The sequence below is a fragment of the Miniopterus schreibersii genome, assembly GCF_964146895.1.
Source record: "Miniopterus schreibersii genome assembly, chromosome: 20".
NCBI lineage: Eukaryota > Metazoa > Chordata > Mammalia > Chiroptera > Miniopteridae > Miniopterus > Miniopterus schreibersii.
The window spans coordinates 15,528,035-15,554,168 of NC_138122.1; the positions used below are offsets into that span (position 1 = coordinate 15,528,035).

Below are 26,134 nucleotides of genomic sequence, written 5' to 3' on the forward strand. Positions count from 1 at the left end.
AGGTCCTTGAAAACCAATAATTTATCAAAACGCTGCTTGTGTATGCGAGGGAGGGTGTCGCTACAGGCAGCGCGGCGGTGGGCGGGCGGCGGCGCACGGGGAGGGCGGGTGCCGGGGTGGCGGCGGCAGCTTGCCTCGGGCAAGCCGTGCGGGTGGGAGGCTAGACATTCTTGCCGCGCAGGCGCAGCTCGTGGCGCCGCAGGTGGTTGTAGAGCGACTGAACATAGGTGAACACGCACTTGGGGTCGGGCTTCTTGCCCATGATCATCATGTCCTCCACCTCCACCAGGGGCACGCAGTCTACCAGCATCCTGCGGGAGGGGGCACAGGGGTGGTTGTCAGCGCTGGCCCCGGCTCCTGTGGTGAAGCCTCTACCCGGAGGTCTTTGCACTGCCAAAGCCTGCTGGTCTTCCAGAAATTCCATACTCTCCATCGTGGACTGAAGGGAGGTGGTGGTGGTGGGGAGCCTTCCAGGAAGGCAGGGAGCCCCAAGCTCCACCCATCCAAGCCTGGAGGCACTTTTGTGAGAAGGGAGGCCAGGCAGGTGGAGGTGGAGATGCAGGAAGAGGAGAGCTGTGCCTCATCCCAGCCAAGGAAGGGTACTGGTCTCTACCCCTATCCCTGGGGAGGTCCTGACTACAGACCCCTCCCACCCCTCTCTGGAGGGCCACCATCTGCTCACCCTCAGTGGCACACTCCAGCTGGCACAAGCCTCTCAGTTGGGCCATTGCACCTGAGGGGCCTTACTCCTGGCAAATCTTTCCCTGCAGCCAGGCCTGTCCCAGTGACACTCTGGGCCCAATTATCTGCCAGTTCTCTGGCCTGGTACCTCCTGCAGAGAGCCCCACCACCCCTCCAACCTGTCCTTGCACCCGGGGACAACCCTGCTGTGTGAGATGGCCAGGGAGGTATGTGGGTGGGTGGGGGGAGGGGCAGTTCTTTACCCTTATTACCCCCCTTTGGTAGAGCAGGGGAGGCAGATGAGGGTCCCAATCAATACAGGACCATCTACATCACACTCGGGTGGGACCACCCTCTGTTCATCTTCCAGAGTGCTAGATCTCTTTATGATAGGGAAACAATCACAGAGTAGAGGAGTCGTTTGTTTCAAGCCCATTAAGTGCAGGCCTAGGTTTGATAGGGCCTAAGCCCCAAGCCCTGGGTATTGGCACCTGCCTGGAGCCCCTTCTTCCCTATTGCAGGAGCCCTCTCCCCACTCTGGAATGAGTGGGCTGCAGCTACTAAGCAAATGACAGCCTCAAACCTCTAAGGCTGTAGTTTGTCTCCTGGTTCCATCTTCCCTCCTCTCCCAGAGCAAGACCTCTTCTGCCTTTCTCCCTCTCATCTGCCATGCCTGGCATATAGTAAGCTCTCAGTCAATGTTGTTAAGTGAGTTTCCTTTGGCAGGGAATGCATAAGGGCAGGAATTGTTCCTGTTCCCAAGACACCAAAGGGCCCAGGGCTACCTCTCATCTTGTGTCTTCAAGGTCAAACCTGGGACCATGGTGGGGCTGAGGCCTACTCCCAGCTCATGAGCTCCTTCAGAGAAGAAGCCTGGGAGGAAGGAGACCTTTGTTTCAGTCCAGGCTCTATCCCTGACCAGCTGTGGATGTTAGATAAAGCCCTGCCCTGTCCTGTGACTTAATTTCCCTATCTTTATAGCAACAGTATAGTCATTCTCTACCTCATTTGAGACCTTGAAAGCACTTAGCGTGAGTGAAAAGTTCCTGACTCTGTTGTTGCTGTGCTGTGTGCCCCTGGGGTCAGCCCTGCCCCAGAGTGGGCTTGTTTTCCCACTCTGGGAAAACTATAATAGAGAGGCAGCCTCTTTCTGCGTCTTCCAGCTGTGGCTATCTCCCCAGGGATCCCAGCCTCCCTCCCCCAATGTGGAACTCCCTCCCATTCCTGGTGTCTTCCCTGGAGACCTTATAAAGCCATTGTTTACACTGGGGCTCACGCCTCAGGGTTCCAGCTGCCCCAGTGACAGGCCAAACACCAGGCAATTCGAGCAACAACACAGCTGAGTCACACTTTCCAACTGGATCAGGGCCAGGTTTGGCCCCTCTCCCTCCAGGCCAGCCTGCTGGGCAGCAGCTCCAAAGTCCATATATGACCTGCAGAGAGCACCAAGCCCATCCTCTCCTCACCTGCACAGCTTCTCTGAGTACATGTGTGCACATGTGGGCTGCCCCCCACAATGGCTCCAGGCCCCGAGGGGCATCTGAGTGCACCTCTAGCTCTGTCTCTGACTCACATTACTTGGGCCAATCCCCTTGCTCTCTCTGGGTCTCTATCTTTTCTTCTCTACAAAATGGGTAAGAAAAGTGATGGGGCAAGGTAAAGAGCTACTAAGCGGGCGTCAGGAGTTCCAATTTCGGGCCCAGCCCTTACCTAATCCCCCTGGGACTCTGAGCCCACTCCACTCCTCCTCTGAGCTTGTCTGGAATGGGCAGTCAGCTCAGGATATGAATTCTCTACTGTGGCCCTTGAGGTGAGATGGCTAGAGAAGAAATGCCACAGCTGGCTTGGGGAATCCAGGACCCCAACCAGGAACATCTTCCTGTTAAATTGGCCATGATCCTGAGCTCCCAGGCATGGAGCATGGCACCACCAACTCCCCAGTGCCCAAACTGGACGCCTGGGAGGTTTCCTTGAAGCTCCTTCTGCCTCCCCAACTGGATCCATCAGGAATCCTGTCCTTCTACTTCTTATTAAGCTTCTCCAGCTATCTAGTCCATCATCTTGCTCCTCACCTGTTCAAGGATTGTTCTAGAATGCTAACCAGACCACATATATCCCTCCTCGTTTGGAAACCTTTTGATTCTTGTCCTTAGGAGGAAGTTCAAACTCCTGACTATGGCGCCCACTCCCCCTCACACCCAGATTAAACTTCCTTCCCTTCTTGGGAGTGCCATGTTCTCCATCTCTTGTGCCCAGACCTGGGCATAGGCTCATCCCTCTGTCTGAGACTCCCTTTCCCTCCTTGAGCCTGAACTTTGTCCTTCATATCCCAGCTTAGTTTGTACTTTTTTCAGCCTGGAGCTGCAGGCTGGGTCAGGTGCCTCCCCCAGGGTCATGCCTGTGCTTCCTCCATCTCAGTCCTGCTCACCTGGGTTATCACTGCCCATTTAGGGGAATGGCCTTGCCAGAAGACAGGCAAGGCCATGTCTGGCTTCTTCTGGCTCTTTGTAGGATCCCCCTGCTTTCACCACCCACCTCCCAGACCTCTCTCTGTGCCCCACTGAGCAGATTCCAGCATATGGGCAGGCGGGCGAAGAGGCGTTTCTCACCGTGGGGCCCCGAGCAGGGGTTAGGACTTTTTGGTTTTTACCAGCCCCTTCTGGACCAGACAGCGGTAGAACTCCTGGATGTACGTGTACACGCACTTCCAGTCAGGCTCTCGAAGCCGCACCATGTCCTCTGTGTCCAGGAGCTGCGGGCAGTCCGCATGGGTCCTGGGGAGGGGAGGGGGCCGGGAAGGGGCAGGGAGGCCGGGCCCAGGGGGCAAGAGGGGAAGAGGCAGAGAAGAGAGGGGAGTAGAACAGAGAGACACACACATACACAGAGACATGAGTTCAGTTACATTCTCAGTGCTGCAGTCTGCCAGCCCCCCGCATGCCCCCTCCCCATCGTGGACGTGCCGCTCACTACCCGTTACTAATGGTGTGCAATGCAGACAGGGGTGGGGGACCAGACCAGTCACAGGTGCAGAGAACTATTGGGGCAAGCGGGAACACGGGGTGGGAGGCAATGGCGTTGGCGCCCAGGTTGGAGAGGAGGGCTGTGCCCCAGGGAGAGGGGGTGAGGGAGGCGTGAGACGAGGTGGAGGGAGGAAGAGGAAGATATCTGGGGGGGAACCAGAAAGAAAAAGGCAAAGAAGAAAGACAGATGAAAGAGGGTGCTGAGGGTGAGGTGAGCAGACGGGGCAACGATTCCAAAGTGGAGGGCTTGCTGATGTCCTATATAAGCCTCTGGCAACACCTATATAGGCTGGGCGGGCACGGTGCCCTGGCCAGGAGCCTCCTTTTGGAATCTCCAGCCGGGATCCCGTGGGAGCAGGAAGCTCTGGTGATAGTGGGAGGAGAGCAGGACAGAGAAAGGGAGAGAGGGAGAAGTGGGCAGAGGGAGAATGGAGGGGATATGGACAGGGCCACCTGGTGGGCCTTGGCCGGGGCTGGTAGGCGGGCCTGTGGCTCCTTCGTTCCGGCGGGCACCTGGCACACTCAGCATCGGGTGAGCAGGATGAAGGAGGACAGGGGCTTTCTGGGGAAGGGGGTCTCAGGCACTGTCTGACAGTGCAGCTGGTCAGCTTTAGGGGGCCTCGGAGCAGCTAGGCCTGGCCCAGATGCCCAGCCCCAGATGCCCAGCCAACACCAGCAGGGCTGAGGCCACACTTACTCGGCTGATGAGAAGGCCACCTCAAAGTTCTGGCGTCGGTTCTGCGGGCTGAGCTGCCCATAGTCAAAGGCCTCAGGGAAGAAGTTGTGCACCAGGGCACAGAAGGCCATCCCGTCACTCCAACTCGAGGAGAAGTTCTGGATGTCCACGTGCTACGGGTGGTGGGAGGACTGGTCAACACCCCCACGTCTTCTATCCCCCAGTATTCTGGCATTACAGACCTAAGGCTACTGGGCTCAGAGAGGCCCTGTAGCTTGTCCAAGGCTGCACAGCAGGTGAGCAGTGGGAACATGAGCCTCCTCCAACTTAATCTGTCAACTCCCATGTATGCCGTTTATAGGAACGGTGCAACCAAGAGGCCTAGCACCACCCAGCTAAGGCCACGACCTCATCACTCCTTCCTTTACTTATAGAAATGTACCTAGTGCCCCGCCCCCCCCAAGAAAGCAATGAGGAGGGTACTCCAGGATAGGTTCTGGCCCTGAGCCGTGCCTGCCATCTGAGGGGCCCTCATTAGGCCCTGACAATCACTTATTCTGGAATCTAGGCATGTTATGTGCCTTCTTTGAGCCTGTTTTCCATCCTATTAGAGGGCTTCCCATCCTCCCTGCCAAGCATGGTGGCTGTGAAGGGTACAGGTCAGTGAAAAAAGAGTTCTGCCAAGAGGGAGGTACAGAGCTGTAGTCTGTGGGTACTGCCTGCCGCCTCCTGGCCTCAGGGCTCACCTCATAGCCACGCGTCTTAGCTCGGCACCAGTCCAGCAACATCTGCTTGATGCTGTTGGCGTTGGGGACCCCAAAGCTGGTGGAGCGCTGCACTCCTGCGCGGGGTCCGCCAGGGCTGCTGCAGGGGTATGATGGGGAGCTAGGTCACAAGACTATAGGGGGCACCGCTTCAGTCTGCCCACCCACTGGGCCTCAGCTGCACCTTTCTTGACCCTCAGGCCCCTTCCACCACAGCTCCAGCCTGGCCTTGTCCGTTTATGGCACCACCCATTGCTGCCCACACCCCCAGTGCCGCCCTCTGCAACTCACCCCGAGGCGCCCTCCTTTTCCAGCTTCTCAATCATGGCCTTGCGTGCCTGGGAGGCCGAGGTTTTGGGCAGGCTCTGCGCCTTCATCAGCTCTTTCTTCTTCTCTGCCTGGCGTTTCTCCAGTGCTGCCAGGCTGCTGGTTCGAGGACTGGTCTCATCCTCGCGGTCAAAGATACTAGGGGATGGGGAGGCGACAATTAGGGCACTCCCAAGCCTCAAACCCCACTAGCCAAGGGAGGGGTCTTGTCTCACGCCACACCCTACACTCTTGGGGTATCTACTCTGTTAATACTGGCCAGCAAGGGAGGCTTCCTCATCACACCCATTTTACAGAGGAGTACACTGAGGCTCAAACGGAAAGAAGATGGGAATCAAGCTCTTTTTTGTTTTGTTTTGTTTGTTTCTTTTGTTTTTGTTTTTAATCCTCACTTGAGAATATTTTTCCCATTGCTTTTCAGAGAGAGTGGAAGAGAGAGATAGAGAGACATCAATTGGTTGCCTCACGCATGTGCCCCGACCACGGCCGATCTGCAGCTGAGGTGTGTGCCCTTGGTGGGAAACAAACCTGAGACCCTTCAGTCTGCAGGCTGATGCTCTAACAACTGACCCAAACCAGCTAGGGCTCAAGCTCTTTTCAACAGACTTGGCCCCTGGAGAGTTCTTTGAGAAGGCTCAATGTACTGTCACGTTACAGGTGAGTTCAGATTTTGGACACTAATCATCAACTAATGATGATCAGCATAATAGTAATAGTAATAATAATAGCTTATGTCTTTTGAGCCTTTCCTATGTGCCACTTAAACTTTCACAAGAGAAGAGAGGGACCCTTATCATTCACACTAAAGATGAGGAAACTGAGGACCCTGTCCTCAGATTTCAGAGGGCATGGAGAGGGGCGCAGGAACTTGGGAACGCAGGTCTCCTGGACCCCTCTGGTTCCCAGCCTGAATTCTGATCCTGTCCCTGCTTTCTAGCAGCCCTCACATCTCTGTAACATAGATAGAGGGGTGCACCTTCCCTCATGGGTCTAAGGTGTAGAGGTGCTCTGTGATGTGGGATGTGGTCTGCAGACACTGGGAAGTGGCAGTGCCATCAGGCAGCTCAGTGTTGCAGATATGCCTCTTTAAGGGTTCAGTGCTATTGCTGCCACCCGGAGCTGTGTGACCCAGAGCAAAATCTTTGGCCTCCCCTGTGGTGCAGTTAAAGATTAGGTGAGATTACAAGGCAAGCAGGAGTGGTCTGATTCTTACTCCGCCCCTCCCTGGCTATATCCCTACTACCTCCCAGCACCTCGATCTACCCTTCTGTAGAATGGGTGTGCAGTGAGGTCCCCTATGATGCTGACTCCTGTGGTCTGGGGGTGGGTATCTGTGCTTACCTCCCCATCTTCTTGGATGATGATGAAGAGAAGGTCTTGGTTTGTACCATGGTGCTGCCACCACCATCTGCAAGAAAAGGGAAGAGGAGGAGGGTGAGGCCTGGGTTAGACATCAGAAGATGGGGTGGAGGTATGGGGAGGGATGGTGGTAGCCACAGGCAGAGAAGAGAAAGTGACAACTGGACGGAGAAACACACAGACAAAAGTTCGGAGAGAGAGTTCGAGGAAGAGCCGGAGGAGGCGGGCAGGCAGGTAGGCACAGGGCGTCGCCAGGCGGCCTTACTCTCGGAGCGCCTCACGAAACTCGATTCCACCGTGGTGGTACGGGCTGTCCGTGTGCCATCATCTGGAAGGGCAGGGGATGAGAGGAAGGATGGGAGAGGTTTAGGGGCCAGTGGGGCAGACAGGTCCCCACCCTGAGCCTTCATCCCTGCTTGGCCCCTTACTGGAGTGGACGAGCCGCTCAGTCTTGGTGACAGTGCTGACAGCTGAGCCATCGGCTGACCGCTGACTGTGCCGTGTGGTGGTCTCAGTGGCAATGTTGCCACGGCCCTCCACTGGCCGGGCCCGTGCCTCTTGCAGCCGCCGTTCTCGTTCCTTGTCCCGCTGGTCTGGGCAGGAGATGCCCCATGCATGCCCAGAAGGGTCACCCATCACCCACACAGCACATATGCACGGGCACACGGGGCACACAAGATGGGGTGGAGGGCAACTTGTTAGAAATACTGAAGACACCAGGTACAAGGAGTGGTTGGGGGTGAGGGAATAGCCATAATTTGGCGGGGGGTGGGGGGGGTAATGTGGTGATGGACTCAAGGAAAACAGGAATATGGAATAGCTGAACTCGAAGGGGGTGTATTTGGATCCAGAAACGGAGTTTCTATGGGACCAAGTAGCTGAGTCTGGAGAGAGTATCTATATCTAGGGAGGGAGAGCAGAGTCCAGGGAAGGAGAAACTGGGGGCAGTAGTTGAGTGGGCCTTCAAAGGGGTCTTAACTGGGAAAAGTGCTAGAGGAAGAAATATTCAGATCCAGGGAGGGAGAAATTGGAGGTACCTGAGAAGCAATTTGATCTAGGGTAACAGTAGTTGGGAGAAAAAGTGGCAAAGTGGGTAACTAGGCCTAAGAAAGAAGTAGGTAGGTAGAGGTAGAGGCTGGGTGGCCATCTGTGGGCCTTGGAAGAAGCAGCTAGATTCATAGAGGAAGTAACTGGAGAAGCAAATGAATCTAGAATCTGAGGGAAAGAATAGCTAGGTTCATGGAGGAAGTAGTAGCTCTGCTCAGGGAAGGGGAAACTGTGTGGGGATAGAGACTAAGGTGGTCATCAGTGCACCTCAAGGAGAAAGAAGCAGCTGGGAGAAGGAGTAGCTGGATTCAGGGAAGGAGTGGTTGACAGCACTTGGAGAAGCAATTGGATCCAAGGAGGAGTAGCTGGGAGAGAGAGTAACTTGGTCTAGGAAGGAGAAGAGAAGCTGGTTGGGGACGGTAACTGCAGCTCAGCAGGGAGACAAGCAGCTACGGAAAGGAGCAGCTGGGGAAAGGAGGCAAGGGAACAGCTGGGTCTACAGAAGAAGCTGAGTAGGGCAGTTACTGAGCTGGTGTGTCCACGAATGGACTGGACCCCAGAGTGAGGGGAGCAGCTGAGGAATGGAGCAGCTGGATCTAAGTGAGGCAACTGGCTATCTACCTCTCTTCTTTTGTCGAAGCTCACGTAGTGCAGCCCGAATGAGCTTCCGCTCCTGGAAGTCTGTAGTCTGATCCAGCTGCAGATAGAGACCCTGTCATTGCCCACCTGGTGCCTGCTGGTCTCTGCCCCCGCCAACCCTCAGCCCACCAAATCTAGCTGTACCATCTTGTCCAGGATGCCCTCATCCTCAATGGCCATCAGCTCCTCGGTGCTCAGTGGGCCCCGCCTCTCTGGTGTTTTGTCCACCTGTGTTTGCTCGGTGCCATTGGCCACTTCCACTGCTGTGGAGGGGGGCTCTGCTGGCTTTGGTTCCATCTGTGGAGTGGGGAGAGGGCATGGACTTTAAGCAGGGGTCTAGATGAAACCAACATGTCCCCAATGGACAGAGTGCCAGACCCTGGGACTGCTGGCACAGCACTGGAAATAACCACTAGCCAGCCAGACTGCCTGCCCGCCCAAGGATGGTGTAAGTCTCAGGGAAGAGGCACTGAGAACCTTGTTGTAGGGATTCCCATGTACCCAGGATTGTGTTAATACAATTAATAATGGATTAATGGGGATTGTCACTCAGTAGTAAGCACTGTATAAGCACTGGGGATTTTACTGTCCCTATTTAACAGAAGGGAAAACAAGCTGAATGACTTGCCCACAGTCCTCCTATAAGTGCAATGCAGCATGGGGTCTGAGCTAAAGGTAGCTTAACTCCTGAACCTGAGTTCCTTCTATTGCTTCATTCCCAGCCTTAGGCAGGCTGTGCTCTGTCCTGCTAGTTCCCAAGGCCTGGGTCCTCCTGGGTCAGTGCCCAGGCAGCATTCCACCCCTACCTCCGCCCCTATTTACCCCCCATACACACCAAGGAGGCTGGACCAGGGCCCATAGGCTCCTGACCAGGTATCTGACTGGGACTGCCCAGAGCCAAGTCCTCTCTGAAGCTCACTCCCACTCCCTGCCACCCACTGGGAACCACCCTCTAAGGGGCCTCCAGGCTCAACCTAGGGCATCTCCCCAGCCCTTGCACACAAGTCCCCAGTCCAACTATCACAGCCCCTCCGCTTCTGGCAGGGCCTCTCTGTTTGCTGTAAGGGTAAGGAGAGCTGAGGTGGCAGCTGCTTCAGGGAGGCTCAGCCTGGCTAGGGCAGGGGGTGGGGGTGGAGCAGGGGGCTGGGCTCTGGCCAGGGGCTGCCAGGGCAGCCACCACATGTGCCTCAGGGCCAGGAGCCTGATACCCTCTCACCTTAGTCTTGGAGCATTAGTGCCTCAGTCCCTTGTACAGATAGGTAAACTGAGGCTCAGAGATGGTGGTGGCACACCTAAGGTCACTCAGCAGAGGCAAAGCCTGGTTCAGAACCACCCTTCCCCCAGCCCATAGGGACTTACGAGACTGCTGCTGTGGGCAGGACCAGCAGAGGAGCGGCGGCGGGTGCTGAAGGCAGGTGGGTGGGCCACGGGGGTCCCAGCATCCTCGGCTGCCTGGAAGAGGGCCTCGGGGTCCGTGGCGGCCAGGAGCAGCTCACTAGGCTCCAGCTCAGGCTCAAGGTCGGGCACAAGTGGGACCCCCAGCCGCAGGCTCAGCATTTCCACCTGCCTGCCCAGTGCATCCAGCCGCCGGCTCAGTGCTGCTGTCTCCGCCCGCAGCTCTTCAGTTGCCTGGGCCACTGGCTCCATGGTCGAGGCAGCTGCCTCAGCTGCCTGGGTCACGGCCACCCGGCCTGCCTCAGCCACTGCCCGCAGTTCCTCCAATGCCTGGCCCAATCGTTCCTCAAGAGCTGCTGTCAGCTCAGACGCAGGCCCCGGTACCCCCGGCATGGTGCTGGCGGGGGCTCTATGGTGGGGTGACGATGGGGACAGTGGCAGGGACTGCTGCCTCTGGCTGGTAGTGTCAGAGTCTTTGCAGCTGGTCTGAGGGCGAAGGCAAGGGCAGTGGGCCTGCCCCGCCCCTGCTGGCCTCCCAGCCCTCCACCCGCCAGCTGGGGCTGCAGCCCAAATAGAAACCTATTCTGAGCTCCCTGTGGAGGGGGCCGTGGGGGAGGGGTGGCCTGCCTAAGCAGTTGGACCGCTAGGCCTGGCCCTGGCCCTACAGAGATCAGACCCAAAGCATGGCAAGTCTGCATGGGTTCGGAAGGATTACCGAGGCCAGGGTCCCATGCCCCAAGGGTGGGGAAACTGAGGCAAGGAGCAAGGAATGGGCCTGCCTGGGCCACCATGTGCATTATTAGCTGTAAGGATCCAGTCTGTCAAACTCCAGAGCTTGCACTCCTTTGACCTCATGCCATGCTGTTTTAGACAGCCTTAAACAGATCGGGGAAACGGAGGCACAGGGAGGCAGGATGTTGAGCAACCTGCTGTAACAAGTGTCTTGTCCCTGAGATAAATGTCCTTGGATCCAACCACAGACTTTGAACAAGTACATCTGCTTTCCTTTGGTTCTAGATGGGGAAACTGAGTCAAGTTGGTGGTATCAGATCCAGGGCTCACTGTGGCACTTCCCACCCACCCCAAGGGCCTCAGCCACCCCCTCATCGCTTCCTTGGCAGAGAGCAGTTAGGTCCTGCTCTGTGGGGGGAAGGGTGATTTCTTGCCCCCACCCTCTCCCTGTCACTCCTGAGAAGGTCCAAAGCTGGCTATAGCCATCTCACCTCAGCCAAAGTCCCATTCAGTCCCTGGTGCAGCACAAAGGGCATTACCTGGGCAGCAAAGTGGCCTGCTGGGGATTCCTTCCCCGGCTGAGCTCCCAGCCAGCTGATCCCGGGCTTGGGAATGAATAATGGAAGGCTGCAACGTATTCAGTTCCCGTGGCACCTGCTAGGTTGCTGCCTCACCTGACTGGTGCCCCCCATGCCCATCTGGCCCCCACCAATGCTCCTACCCAGCACCTCCTCCCCCTGAAATGTGGACGCAGATGCTAATCGCTAATCTCCAATCTTCTAAGGGGCCAGGCTGATCTTGGATGAGCAGATAATGAGCTCTGCACCTCAGGGCTGAGGTCCAGTGTGGGATAGCAACAGGCGCACAGGGGCTGCCACAGGAAGAGGGGGGCAAGCCCTTCCCACCCTTCCTATGCCTCCATTTTCCCATCTGTTCATTAGGAATGAACCGACCAATTTTGGAGGAAGGATCAGAGATCAGCATGTGGGAAGCTTAAGTCCAATACAGAGTACGTTTCTGACATATCTAGTATATGTATGGTAGTCTAGAGTCTGGCCTTAGCTGTGCCACCAACTGGCTGTGGACTATGGGCAGCCACCTTCTATCTCTGGGCCTCAGTTTCCCATGTGTGCAGTGGGAGAGGAGCAGAGTAGAGGAACCCTTCCAGCCCTATACCCTGAAGCAGTCTATATGAAGTAGATGGTGATGTTGGTGGGGTGAGGAAGGGCTCACCTTAATGCTGCAGCCTCCTCGGCCACCAGAGGAGGCATGGCTGAAGCTGGTAACTTGAGTGACACTGCCCAGCCGGGCTGGTGTCCCAGGGCCGCTGATATGGGTGATGGTACTCTTGCCCCCGCTGCTGGTGCTAAGAAGGGTAGGGGGCGCCCGCAGTCCCAGTGTCAGTTCTGGAAGGGGAAGAGAGACTACTGTCAGAATTAGGTAGGGTGAAGACAGTGGCAGCCAAGGTTGATGACGCCCCCCTCACTCCCAGAACACCCTTAGGAGACACCCTGAGCCCTGACTGCAGCACTTGTCTATGTGCAGAGCTGGGTAGCTGCAGGCACTCATCTCCAGCAATGGGGGGGCCTACCTGCCCTCTGGTTGCCTGTGGGCAGCAGCACCCGGCCTGTGGGGGCCTGGCCACGGCCATCCTTGATCTCAATGGTGAATGTAGTCTTCATATTGGCCCCTGGCTCAGCAGTGCCGACAGCCACAGGCAGCAGGGCACTGGGCTCCTCTGAGCAGGGCACAGCCCCCCCTGCTCCATTTTCAAGGGGCCTGGCAGCCAAGCCCCGCCCTCTGGGGCCCTCCTCCTGGGGGCAGCTCTGAAGCCGGGCCAGGGGCTGGGCTGTTCCTGGCTGCTCTTTGCTGAACCGGGAGGAGGTATCACTGGAGCTCCGTGAGGAGGAGCGGTTGGAGGAGGAGGCAGGGGTGGTGCTGACGTGGGAGGAGCCCAGGAGCCTTGCAGGGGTCGAGGGACCTAGGGCTGCCCGAGGTGGGCCATCCTGGAGCCCAGCAGCCATAGGAGAATCAGATGTGAACTTGCGCATGCGGTCCCGTACAGAGCCAGCCCGCTGGAATTGGGAAGGTCCGCTGGCAAGAGGGGTGGGCTCTAGAAGGGATAAGAGGGCTGTCAGTGGCTGGTTGGGACAGGGACTGCCTAGAGACTGGCATAGTGGAACAGGGAGTACCTCGGTTTTGGGCTGGCTGGCGGGGGCTGAGCACAGACAGGGAGTGTTCGCAGGGATGGGGTCCAGCTAGGTTTGCAGTATCAGGAGGCAGTAGCAGCCATGTGGGGGAAAAGAAAGGAGAATGGATGGGGGTCCACCTCTCATAGTTCTCTCCACACCTCTGCAGCCTCCCAATCCCTTCCTGTATCCCAACCTCCCGAGCCCATCCTGCACCTCCCATAGCGCCCCATTCAGTTGCATCTCTTACAGGCCCCTCCTTCCCTTCCTGCGCTGACCCCAGGATGACTAGGACACTCCTGGGGGTTGGGGCTAGGTTTGGGCTGGAGGAAGGGTGCCCAGATACTCCCTGTCGATGGGGATGGAGGACACCCCCCCTGGCCAGTACTGCCCACAGCTCCAGCTGGGAGATGGGCGCACTCCCTTATTGGGGAAAAGAATGTGCCTGAGGCCCTTTGCCTTTCAAGGCTGCTGGGAGGCCTCTGGCCATGGGTGGGAGGGGGCGGGGACACCTCAGGGGCAGTGGGAGGAGTGTCAGGGACTGCCTGGACCTGAGAAGGCTGGAGCAGTCTAGGCACAAGAGCCCATTTCCTAGGCAGGGAAAGAGAAGCCAGGGAGGGGAAGGCAGATGTCTGTAGCTATACTTGCTTGGACCCTCACCTGCTGTCTTTGTGTTGGAGGGGCCTTTGGTGGGGCCCTGGGCAGCAGGGGGCTCTGTGGAGCCAGGCAGGAGCTGTAGGGGAGACACAGCAGGGGTAGGGTCTGACTCCCAGACCAAGGAGCTCACCTGCCTGGCATCCCTCCTCGTCATCCAGACTCACCTGGTTGACCTCCTGTCCCTCAGTGCTGTGGGGGGCTTGAGTCTCCTGGGGCTCAGGGCTGGTGGCCCTGGGCGGGCTGGGGGGTGGCTTGGGGCTACTCAGAGTCTCAGTGGGAGGGCACTGGGCCTCGGCAGGCTCCAGTGGAGGCTCAGGAGAGGCAGTGGTGGGCGAATTGTCAGGTGAAGCAGGTGAGCTGGATGTGCTCCCAGGTGGGACCTGCAGCAGGAGCGTCACTGTGGTCACATCCCGACTGGTGACTTCGGTGGTTGGCTCTGGGACCTCTGCCTGCTGCTTCTGTTCCTCTGGTTCTGGCACCTACAAGGACCCACAGGATATGGCCAAGGCTCCCCAGGCTGGCAGGTGCTCAGGGCAGGGCATGCAAAGCAGAAGAGCTGGGCATGGCTTCCTGCAGGCACACCTGCACAAGCAAGGGCACTGGCATGCCATAGGAAGTCTTTGATCCTCACTTTCCAACATCTTGGCATTGCCTAATCAAGGGCAGTTTAGAGAGGACAAGATCCAAATGCTAGGGGCTGGGGATGGCAGGAGATTGCTGGGCACTCCCAGACTTAATAGATCCCTAGAGTGGAGGCCCCTGAACCCTGGCCTCAGCCTAATCAAGGGGGAGTGTGGGTGTCCTGCAGCCCAGCGGCCTCTGCTGGCCACTTAGGGGACCTGCATGGCTGACCTCTCACCCACACTCCCTGGAGAACAGAGTCCACTCTGTGAACAGTGTTCCACCAGTCAGCTTGGGCCTGAAACACAAGCCCTATAAGCCAAGGTAAGAATATGGGCTGCCTGGAGTGGGAGGGGCAGCTCCAGGATAGGTTTTAGCTGGGGGGGTACCAGGGCCAGATTTGCATTTCAAGGAGATCCCTCCATCTGCTGAGTGGAGGCTGGCTGGCTGGCACGGAGGTGGGGAGGCCAGTAGCGAGGTCAACAAAGGTGATAATGGGAGATGGACAGGAACCTGGGAGAGGTGCAGACAGGCTGGCTTTGAGGGGAAGGCCTGGGTATAGATGACTGTGAAGTGGGGGACATATAGCCAGAGGTTGCCTGGGAGAGTGGGCAGAGGCCTGAAATAGACTACTAGTGTCCCACAAAGACAGCTGGGGGCTTCTTCTCAGTCAAATACCAGTCTAGCAAAGACACAGGTGCTCTGGACTATCGGCATCTGTGAGCACAGGACACTGGGCCATTCTCCCACCTTGGCCACCTCTTACCTCACACCGTTCCAGCCTGTGTCCTGACCGCCCCTTGCTGTCTTCTCTTGAGCCACTGTTGGAACGCCCACTGCACAACCTTCCAGCCAAGGCGGCCGCTGAAAGAGATTGGAAAAGTGTCAAGTGAGTGGCCGGATGGTGCTATGGGCAGCATGGGTAGGGGTGGAGACAGGGCAGGGCACGTACCCTCAATCTCCTGGGCCCGCACTCGGCGGATGGCGGCCCGGATCAGCTTGCGCTCCTCATACTCACCGGCCCCTCGCAGCTGTGGGTGAGAGGCAGGCCACAGGTATTGGGCTATGAAGTCTAGGTCTTCACCTGCCCTGCCCCCATCCCCTGCCCTGGCCGGGGCCTCACCAGCGTGGTCAGCTCCTCCACATCACTCATGGACTCCAGCCGCCCTGCCAGCTGCGCCAGAGCAGCCCGCTGCTCGGCCTCTCGCTGCTGAGAGCTGCAGGGACATCATGCCTATAACTCCCACTGCCATGGCCAGGTCATGGAGGATGTGGGCTAAGGGCAGGGGCCAGGACAGGGTACCCAGAACCTTGGCAGAGGGGCATGTAGCTATGAATATCCTTTGGCTACATGCTGGCAAATGCATGCCCATGGATGTGAGAATTAATATCACATACTCAGACATGCTGTCCACATGGGTGTGGTCAGGACACCATGACTGGCATGTGGTCCATACCCACAAACATTCCTGTGTATTCCAAATGTGTGCCTGTACTGCCATTTGCACACCCAAATAGGCAGCAGACACACATGTGCTTGTGCCTGCCTGCACAACATAAGCTGAGCCCTGGCACATACTCCCCCCACCTGCATGCCCCTGCCCCACACACACACTCACTGCAGCCAGTTCTCCTTGTTGTCCTGCCGCTCAGCACGAAAGCGTTTGGATGCCAGGGCCTCCTCCTCTCGCTCTAGCTCCTGCCGCTGCAACTCCCGGATGGCCGAGCGGATGCGCCGCCGCTCTGCCAGATCCACTGTGACCTCCAACTATAGGGCAGGCGGGGGCGAGGGGCAAGTCATTTTGGCTGCCAGGGGTGGAGGGCGGGCACCAGCTGCCCACAGCTCAGCCTGTGGCACAATGAGTGATCTGTCTCTACACCCTCTGTCCCAAGCCTGTCATGTGCATGCCTGCCCACCCACCCAGCATCTCATGGGGAGACCAAGCTCAAGTAGCCTGGGCTTCTGGATAGCCCACCTGTGCCAGGTGCCAAGCCAGGCACTCCTTCCCCTCAGAACCCTTCATCAAACCCCTGTGAGCCAAGGAATCATGGGGAGAGGAGGAAGAGAGAAGCCATCCTATGGGCCCCAGGGAGGGACGGGTGATTCCGGCAGCTGGAGTACACCCTGTGAACAAGAGAGACTCCCATGGCCCTGGCTGGTATGGTTCAGTGGTGAGAGCGTCAGCCTGCACACCAAAGGGTTTTGGGTTCAATTCCTGGTCAAGAGCATGTACCTGGGTTGCAGGTTCACTCCCCACCCCTGTCAGGGCTCGTGCAGGAGGCAACCAATTGATGTGTGTCTTTCACATCAATGTTTCTTTCTCTTTCTCTCCCCCTCCCTCCCTTCCACTCTCTTTGAAAAGCAATGGAAAAAATATCCTCATGTGATGATTAACAAAAAAACAAAAAAAACAAAAAGAGAGAGACTCCCATGGTCTAGTCCCAAAGTACCACAGCCCTGCTGGGGGTGGCAGCCTCATCCACATTGGACAGATGGGGAAGCTGAAGAAGGGGCAGGCGCTCAGGTGTCCTAGTGCCCCTCCTGGCTGGGGGCTCTTGTTTTCCCTGCACTGGTCCAGGCCTAGCCACCGTTGAAGGGGTGAAGGGGCTAAGGTCCAGAGTGGGAGGGCCAACCCCCCAGACAGATAAGGCAGCTGCACTAGGGTTCACTCAGGGCGTCCACTGGGATGGGTGCTCCCACAGGCTTCTTAGCCCCCCAGTCCCTGGGAAATTGGAGGTGGCTGGTATAAGCAGGTCTAGGAAAGGGCACCTTCTCTAGGCAGTCATCCAATCCTGTTGCCTCCCTCACCTCCACCCCCCACTGTGCCTCTGTGGCTCAAGGGAGAGAGGACTGCCCCAGGGCCCCCAGGAAGATAATGGCAGAGATAAGCTTCCAGTGTGGGTCTGAACCAGAGGGAGCAAGTATAGTCAAGGTGATTTCCTCTGCCCCCACCCCCAAATGACTTAGGGGTAGGGCCCAGGGACCCTCTACCCCCCCTTCCATTTTAGCTTCCTCCCTGACCATTCCTTTCTGCTCCATGGGGGGCCAGATGCATGTGGGGTGTAGGTTTCAGCAGGGAGTGTGGGCTGGCCCAACTGGACCATGAGCTCACTTGTCCCAATCTGAAGAGAGTAGGGAAAACCCTAGGGACAGAGTAACTTCAGATCCCTTCAGGATCCCAGAAGGAGCGCCTGCCCCTTCTTCAGATCCCTTCAGGCACCACATTCCTGAGGATCTATGGAGGGTCCAGCCAGAATCCCCAGCTGGCTCCAGCCCCAGTCTAGTCCTGGCATGTTGGTCAGGAGCATGTCCTTAAACCTCTGTGTCTTAGTTTTCTCATTTGCCAGATGGAACAATGGCTCCCATTTCAGGGCAGTGGCTGGCGACGGGGGTGGTGACTTGCCCCCCCCTCCCCCCCCCCGCACCTGCAATAAGCATTACTCCCCTACTTAGTTCCAGGCACAGGAGGAGGGAGAGATGAAGGCAAATGAGTACAAGATACTGAGGCACTGGTAACATTTATTGAGAATCTGTATGCCAGATCCTGTGCTGAGCCCCTCACTTGTCCTAACCTCACAGAAATCCTGGCACTTTATTACTCCCATTTGACAGATGAGAAAACTGAGGCTCAGGGAAGAAAAGTGATTTGCTGATGGTCAAATGACCCGAGCCAGGATTTGAATCCAGGTCTCTCTGACTCCAAGGTCTGCTCTGGGCTGAGGATAGCTCTGCTGCTGAGGTCTTTCTGACACAGTGGGTATCTTGAAGGCCTTAGCATTGTGTTGGGGTCCCCTTCTGGAGATACCTATAAAAGGTCTAAGGGTAGTGGTGGTGGCTATTATAGCAGAGGGAGGGAGAGGGAGGTTCACCTTCCCACCTCCCAGTCCTGGCCTTGCCTCAGGCCCAGAGCCCTCTGTGGTACACTTGGAGATGGGGACTGGAGAGGACAGCTGGTCCAGCCCTCCCTATGCAGAGGTAAAGAGGCTTAGATGCAATGACTAGCCCTTTGTCTTCTGGGTCACCCTTCTCAATGCCCGGGACTCCAGAGATGGGGTCCTTGTCCCTGAAAAAAAAGCCTGATGTGGGAACTTGACCACCTCTGGAACACCTTGGGAGCCTCAGTGTTCCCATCTGGAAAATGGGGGCCTCTGTTTGATTCCCCCTAAATGGGTAGGGTAGGGCTGGGGGATGAACAACCTCATTCCACTGGTCACCCTCCAACTTGACCCTTCCCTTACGCCTGGAGGCAAAGATCCGCCCACAGTGTCCTTTCTGTGTGCCCTGCATTGGCGGGCCCTCCGGCCCTACCGCAGTGTGTGGAGGGGGCTGTGGAAGGGAGGGAAGGAAGTACAAAGGGCCATTGTCCACCGGGGGGAAGGGGAAAGGGATGGGGCGGTTTCCGAAACTGCCCAGTGAAATTCTCCTGGGAGGAAAGAGGGCGCTTCCTCCTGGGGGGGGGGGGGGAGGCGGGCCTCCGAGTACTTTGTGCCCTCGCTGCTGGGGGCATCTGACAGGCCCTGGCGTCTCTCTGGGCTTCAGTCTCCCCATCAGCACACGGGAGGAGACTTCCTAGGCCGTCGCTCCGTCCCAGCTCTTCTAGTTACAGATGGGGAACCGGCTGGTAGTGGAGCGAGGCCCCGCCAGGGGGCGTTAAAGGCCCGCAGGCTCCGGGACAGCGGGGGGGGGGGGGGGCCAGGCCCCGCCCCCGCCTCGTCTCAGGCTCCGCCCCCCCAGCCCCGCACTAGGCGCCCAGGGGGGACCCAGATGCGAAGTCCTCCCCGCCCCCCGCTACCTCCTGCTTTAATAGCCCCTACAACGGAGAGGAAACCGAGGTTCACAGAACTGAAGCAGCTTCCCCAGGCCACCCAGCTGGTTAATGAGTGTTGGAGTCCGAAGGTGGAGGGGCGCGCGGGGCGCACGTCCCTAGGTGCCCCCATCCCACGTAGCCCCCGCCCGGCCCTCAGGAATGTGCGGGAGCCGGGCCGGAAGCGGTTACCCGGGTCCCCGAATCGGCCCGACGCCGGGGCTGGGGCCAGCCTTCCCTTATAAGGCCCGGGCCCACGGGGAGGAGCCCGGCCCGGGACTCCCCCGTTCCTGCCACGAGGCTGGCCGAGGCTGGGCCGGCGTGCGGGGCGGGACCCCGGGAGCGTCGGGGCGAAGTTACGGCGGGCTCCCGGCTGCGGAGAGACCCGCCTGGGGTGGGGGAGACCTCAGGCGGCTTTTCGGTCCAGGGGCGAGGGGCGGGGTCTCCTTAATCCTTTCCCTGGGATGGGACCAGGGTGGGCCGGCCACAGCCACTGCTGCGGCTTCCCTGACACTTTTCCAGCGCCCAAATCCCACACGAGGCTAAGGGGTGGCGGCTGGAGAACCCTAAGTTCAGAGGGAACCCCTAGACGTGGAGGTGCGCGGAGACCTGGCTTTCTCTCTGGAATGCTCAGCCGTTACTGCCTCTATTAGAATTCCGACAGGTCGAGCTGACCTTTGGAAACCCAACCCACCCCCTCCAGGCTGCACGCGGAGAGGCTGAAGCAGTGGCAAACACCTAGCTGAAGCAGTGGCAAACACCTAGCACGTGTAAGGTGTAAGGTGCCCGTCTGAGGACACCCAGGCCTAGGGCGTTGGTAGGTCATGACAGCGGCTGGGCACTGCCCAATGGCTGGCCTGGCTGACTCCATCCCCTGCTTCCAGAGGAATGGTAAAGGGGTGGGTCACTTGCCTTCTCCTAGGGAAGGTAAATCTTTAATTTCCTCCTCCAACAAGGGTGAAGGGCTGTAGGGGTGGGGCTCTGGCCCTTTATCCAGTTCAGCTGCTCCCTGCCCTTGCTGGTGGGCACATGCCTGTCCTGTTGTAATGCCCCACAGCCTCTTTGGGCGTGGTGGGGGAAGGGCGCAGGTATTATGGCACTCAAGAAAAAGTTTGGGAAAGGGGATAGATTGGGCTCATCCTTCCACCTCAAGATCTGAGCCTATGCCTCACTCCATCCCCATGCCAACTCTAATACCTAGATATTAGGTTCACACCCATCCTCCCTCCCATTTTACAGGTAAAGAAATTGAGGCTCAGAGTGGGAAAATGACAGACTAGAAGTCACAGCTCATAAGGCTCTTCCAGCCTTGACTTACTCAGGACTCTTGGTTCTCCACGGTTCCCTTTGGGGTTTGTTTTGATCCTGGCACACCCTCTTCCTAGTGGGGTGCCTTTGGGGAGGTGATTTCATTTATCTGAGGCAATGTCCTCCTGGCTTTCAGAGTTGCTGTGACCACTTTGTGACATGGTGTGCCCAGCACCCAATCTGCCCCTGCTGTGCCCTGGCATTATTAATCATTTCTGCTACTATAATCATTGGGCCAGCGTCCAGGGGTGGGCAGTGCCCAGGTTGTTGCTTGGGAGAGGCACATCCAGCCTCCCCACACTTGTGGCTGCATATGGGTGAGTCCTTAGCAGTTATTGTTTAAACAGGTGGTAGCAGTGGGGGGCTGGGAGGGGTCAGGCCTCAGCACCTGGCACGGACAGGCATGTGCCACTGGGGCCTCTGCATCAACCATGTGGAACAGGCTCAGCCCTGTTCCACTGAGCCCTCCTCCTTTCCCCTCCCCCATCACCTCCTCTTGTCAGCTGAGAGGTAGCCTAGAAGGCCCTGCCTCTCTGGCCTGGCTTGCCTGTCCTCACATTGGGGATGACGGGGTCACTTACCAGCTTCCGCAGGGCTCCCTCATCCAGCCCAGTTAAGGCCTCGTCTGCCATCTTGCTGGCCCCTAGCTCTGTGCGTCGCCTCCTGGTGAGAGCCTCTGTGCCGTGCCTGTGGCACCTCACACCAGCTCAGGGAATTCTGCAGGGTACAGACATAAATCAGGCCTGCGGGGGTCTCTTCCAGTGCCTCAGTTTCCCCTCTTACCCATGATCATTCATTGCTGTCCTATCCTGGCTACCTGTGACGTGGCCTCTGGCTGGGAGTTACCCTCTGCCCTAGGGTAGTGTATTGGAAAACTCAACAAACCAAGAGTCCCTGGTTCCAGCCCAGCCAACTCAACTGCCAGCCTGCTGCATGGACTGAGCTGGAACCTTCACCCTGTCTAAGCATCAAACAGGGAGGGTAGGGACCTGGATTGAGAAGCTGGGCCCAGCAAGGCCCACCCAAGCAGTGATCACCACCAGGGGGTGCCCGCCAGACTCCACAGTTTCCTGCCCCACCCACCCATCTCCAGGGCCTGCTCAGCTCCACTACCCCCAAAAACTCAGCTTCTGGATGTAGGCTGAGCCCATATCCAAGTCCTTTCTGCTACTGCTACTCTCATTCCCTTAGGTGACTTAAGTCTTGAAGGTAACACCCTGTCTTTCAATTCTCGAGGACAGCCCTCTGTACACACCCCTCTCCACTCCATGCCAAATGTCCTGACCTCATGAAGCAAGGTGTCCGGGCACCTAGCTCCTTTTGTTAATTCGCACACTTATAATTCAATTCCCCAGCAGGAAAGGCTTTCAGAGACTGACCCATCCAACCTCTGGATTTAGGCAAACTGAGGATTAGAGAGGACCAGGGACTTGTCACAGTAGGAAGGAAGATCCCAAAGACCCAGAGGTTAGGGAAAAATCTTGGCCATCTCTGGCTTCTGAAGCTCCCTTCCAAAGCGCCCCTGGGGGCTCAGGACAGCCCCCTTTTGCCCCATCATTACCCATCAAAGTGGCCCCCTAAATCCTGGCCGAGCTTTCCAGTGCAGCTCTTTTCTTCCACCAGCGGCCTGAGGGTCCACAGTCTGACACACCACAGGTGCTTAGTTAATGTATGGTAACTGAAATGGCCCCAGGATTCCTCCCTCTTGTTGATTCACCCCTCAGTCAACCCTTCCCCGGCCCCAGAACAGTCACTTCAGTCACTTGTTGAGTCACCCAATCCGGTGAATGGGTCTGGGGGGGGGGGGGTCCTAATCCACACAGTTGGTTTCACTGGACCCTGCCTGTTCAAGTTGCTACTTGCATTTTCCATCCCTGCAGGCTCGGACAGATGTCAGCCTCCCAACCCCCCTCTGCTTATCTACCTACTTTGGGGGTAAACCCCGCACCCCCAAGAGTGTCACTCACCCATCACCAGATTTAGGTTCTGTGGACACTCCATTCCCCCATTTCTTCTGAGGGGCAGGGCAGGGGGTCCCTAGTCTGTAATCTAGCACCTCCAGGGGACTGTAGGAAGTCTCTTTTTTTCTCAGGTATTCCCGCTGCTGCCCCACTGCAGTCCCAGGGCTCTCTGTCACCCAGTCTTGGGTTTTGCGATTGTGGGAGACCTCAGAGGAATGTGGGAGCTTCCCCGGAGTGTCTGCCCCCAGTGGCTAGCGCGCCCGTGGAGGTTGCGGAGACTCCTGGTCTCAGAACCTTATCCCACGGTTTAGAACCCCCCCCTCCCCGGGGATGGGTGGGGGGCTCCCGGGTCTGGGAGTCCCAAAACCCCTGCCCACATATCCCTGTTCCACTCTGGAACCCGGAGGCCCGCACACCCACCTCGCAGTCCCGGCCCGCCAGTCGCGCGCGGGCTCCGGTTAGGTCGCTCGGGCTCCGACAGATGGACTAGGAGCGGTCGGGCAGAAGGCGCGGCAACTGGAATCCCAGGCCCGCGCAGCAACCGTCCCCGGGATTCTGGAAGCGCCGCCCGTCGGGCCGCGCCAGCAGCCGGGCCGGCCCCGCCTCGCCCCGCCGTGCCAGCCAATCCTGGCGAGGGTCCCGCCTACCCTCGTGCCCCATTGGTGAAATTCAATCTGAAGGCCACGCCCTTCGCGGGCCTGCCGGGTAAGGGATTGCAGTCGCCCGACCGCCGCCGCGGTGGCCTTGGCTGGTCGGGTGGGTGTCGGCAGGAGGACGCCGTTTTGCACCGAAGTCCAGGAAGGCGCCCAAAGCCAGGGTAAGTGGCCCGGGATCGTCCGAGACGCGGAGCTTTCGGGACAGCCCTCCTCTTTGTTCGTGAGGCCGTGTCCCCTCCCTGGACTCCGCCCCCTCCCCGCGTCGGTGGCTGGGTTTGGCCGCCGCCCCCAGGCTGCTTTCCCGACACCTGGTCCGGGCCACCTCAGAGTAGAGGCGGCGTGGCCGGCAGCATCTTGACCCTATGTTGGAGCACCTCAGGGACCGCCTCAGATGCAGCAGGATCAGTCGGTCACACAGCACCCCTTTCTCTGCCGACACACCTTTGCACGGACGGTGCCCTCACCTGCCACGCGGCTCCCTTCCAAGCCCCGCAGGGTCTGCCTCTTGGAGCGCTGACGTCCTAAACTGGGAGTACGGAGTTCAGACCCTCATTCAACAGATGGAGGAAACTGAGGCCCAGAGAGAGCCAACATGCCCAAGACAACACGAGGAGTCAGCCAGGGGACTCAAAGAGCTCAGACCCACTGGGGAAAGCCACCCCGTCTCCTTTGCTGGAGGCCCAGGAGCCTTCCCCGCAGGTCTCCATGGAGACCAAAGGGAGTTGGAGCCAGGGAGGTGGGGTCCTGAGCCCAGTGTGTCAAATAATAGCATCGACTCATTTATTTTGTACTTGTCAGGTACCAGGCATATAATCCCTATAACCACCATTTGAGCCCAGGGTTACTGTCCCATTTTGCAGTTGAGAACAACAGCTGATAGGCAGTGGAACTGTGATTCATACCAGCACCTTTTGAGTCCAGAATCCGTGGGGAGGTGGGCTTGCTGCCCCCAGCAGAGTCCCTCAGCCCCACCTGTTCAGATCCTCTGTGACTACCCACCCTGCCCACCTCACCCGCATTTAGAGAGAGGTCCAGTATCCACCCCGAGACTCTTAAAGGTTTCCTATTTCATCCCCACATCCTTGACAGGTGGCCCCTTTTTACACACGGAAAAACCAAGGCCCTGAGAGGGAAGAGACTTGTTCGGGTCACACAGGAGGAACGAACAGCCCAATTTGGAGGCTATACCTCCAGGCCCCCTTCTCCTGGGCAGGCCCCATCTAGGCCCTGTCTACTTGACCTAGATGCCATCTTATCCTGCAGAATGAGAGTCAGCACCCTCCAAGGCCAACTGGGTCCTTGAACTTCAAACCTGGCCCACACATTGGAACAACCCCTTGTGGGGGGAACACCTAGGCCACCTGAGATTCTCAGGCCCTGCCTGGATGGCTGCTCCAGACTCCAATGAATGGCCTGCTTCATGCTAGCTCCGCCCCCCCACAAGCTTGATGAACCGCAAAGGTGACTCCGCGTTGGGACTTGTTGGGTTGCACACAAGCTGCAGAGTTCTTGGAACCTCAAGCCCTCAGAGCTGGGGTCCACCTACCTGCCTGCCTATTTCTCTTCCTCCTTGCAAAGGGTGGGGCGGGATGGTGGTGATGGTGAAACAAAGATCAAAGGGCAATTGGTTCCCTGTGCTGCTGGGGAAGCTTCTGCCATATAGCCCAGGAACGTGTAAACATCCGGAGAGGACTGTTCTGGGGTTTACTGAGCACCTTCTGCGTGTCAGACACAGGTTTTGCCCTATTGCAAGTTGACCATTGTGCAAGAAAAGTATTACCCAGATTCTACAGAGGAGAAAGCTGAAGCTCTGGGAGGTGAAGGCATCTTGGGCTGGTAATGGCATTCAAACTTAAGTGAAATTCTGCCCATGTCAAAGTCCTTTTCTTCCACCTTGCTGCCTCTAGGATAGGGGAAATCTTGGAAGACTCCCCGGAGGAGGTGATGTGCAAACTGATCCTTGAGGAAGTATGAAAAGAAATCCACCCCACAGAATAGAGGGGGAAAATCATGGAAGGGCACTAGTGTCAGAGAAATAGTGTGAGTAGAAGCTGGGAGGCTTGTAAATGGGAAACAGAGGAGAGATGGGCTGTGGATGGAACAGAAAGTGGAGATAGGGTGGTCCCATCTGTGAGGTGCCTTGAATACCAGTGAACAGGGCATTGAGGAGGTGTGGGCCTCAGTCTCTCCATCTGTAAAATGAGGGAATTGGACTGGCCCACTTCAGGCCCTCCCAGGGAGAGGGGGTGTAACAGGAAGGGTCCAGATTCCTCCAGGTCCAACCTTGGCAGCGTGGGGAGTAGCTGGAGGAGCTCAGGGACCAAGGGTAACATTTTGCTCCAGTGCCTGAGTTTGAGAATACATGTGGTACCAGACTGGCAGCACCAGATCCTTGAGCCACCCTGCTAGCTCCACCCAACCTCATCCTCACCAGCCAGGATTCTGCAGAAAAAGCCCAGGCTTGGGGTTGGGACTCAGGAGGGGTGATGAATCTTAGCCCTGGCTCTATCCTAGGCTAAGTTTTGGTCCTCTGGAAACCACAGTTTCCTCCTCTTCACAATGGGAGAATTGTAGCCTGAACTCTCTAAGCCCTTTCCCTCCAGACGAGACAACTTAAAATTCCAAGACTGTATGGGAGACCCCACCTTGGGATGTGCTCACAAGTGGCTGTGAGGACAGTCAAGGCCAAGACCTTGGGCCTATGAGAGAGTCCAGGAGCTGCTGGGCACTGGAAGGGTTGGAGGGACTAGAAGTGGATCCAAGTTGGTCCTGCTGTTGGGATCTCATAGCCTAGAGGTAGTAGGGGGAGACATGGTGTATGGAGTCTAAAAGTTGTCAAGAACAAAGCCCTCACTTGCTGTTTGACATGCTGAGAGGATGGGGAAAGGCAGCATGGAGAAGGGAACAGCATGAGCAAACCAAGGGAGGTAGGACTGTGAGGACTTTGTTGGGGAAAAGTCAGGTAGGTGAGGCTAGAGCATGGGGTCTCTAGAAGAGAACTGGTTCTTGTTGGCTGGGGTTGGCTGGATTCATGGGCTGTGACACTCCTCGTCATAGACAGAATTGGAGGCCCCTAAAGTCATGGCCAATAGCTCCAGGAGTGCGGCTGGAAACCTGTTTGGAAAACCAGTTTGGCAAGGCTGTCTCCTCCATGATTTCATCCAGCTGCTGTGTTCTCTGAGTGACAGTGCCAGATAAACTTCCGGCCTTGGAGGAGAAGGGGGCCTGGCCCTACGTGCTGAGGGATGGGAAAGGAGTGACTATTGATTTTTTTTTTTTTTTTTTTAGAGAGAGAGA

At 57.5% G+C, this 26,134-nt stretch overlaps 1 protein-coding gene across 6 annotated transcripts; it reads right to left on the reverse strand.

Moving 5' to 3' along the window:
* SMTN (smoothelin) lies at window positions 1-24,665 on the reverse strand. Of its 6 annotated transcripts, XM_081123084.1 has the most exons (22): window positions 22,602-22,766; window positions 20,802-20,937; window positions 15,727-15,875; window positions 15,231-15,324; window positions 15,060-15,138; window positions 14,874-14,971; window positions 13,651-13,965; window positions 13,490-13,562; window positions 12,833-12,898; window positions 12,232-12,753; window positions 11,874-12,046; window positions 9,873-9,965; window positions 8,658-8,810; window positions 8,496-8,571; window positions 7,256-7,420; window positions 7,093-7,155; window positions 6,810-6,876; window positions 5,433-5,606; window positions 5,124-5,241; window positions 4,399-4,550; window positions 3,291-3,455; window positions 2-311 (listed from the first exon to the last, which is right to left on the reverse strand). In XM_081123084.1, the coding sequence occupies exons 2-21, from the start codon at window positions 20,850-20,852 to the stop codon at window positions 3,311-3,313; spliced, it is 2,826 nt and encodes a 941-aa protein (XP_080979210.1). In that variant the 5' UTR covers window positions 20,853-20,937; window positions 22,602-22,766; the 3' UTR covers window positions 2-311; window positions 3,291-3,310. The 6 variants fall into 6 exon arrangements, with proteins under 6 accessions (XP_080979206.1, XP_080979205.1, XP_080979210.1 ...); XM_081123080.1 differs by lacking the exon at window positions 9,873-9,965 and having other exon boundaries at window positions 1-311; window positions 22,602-24,665; XM_081123079.1 differs by lacking the exons at window positions 3,291-3,455; window positions 9,873-9,965 and having other exon boundaries at window positions 1-311.
* Between the last annotated feature and the right edge of the window lie 1,469 nt (window positions 24,666-26,134).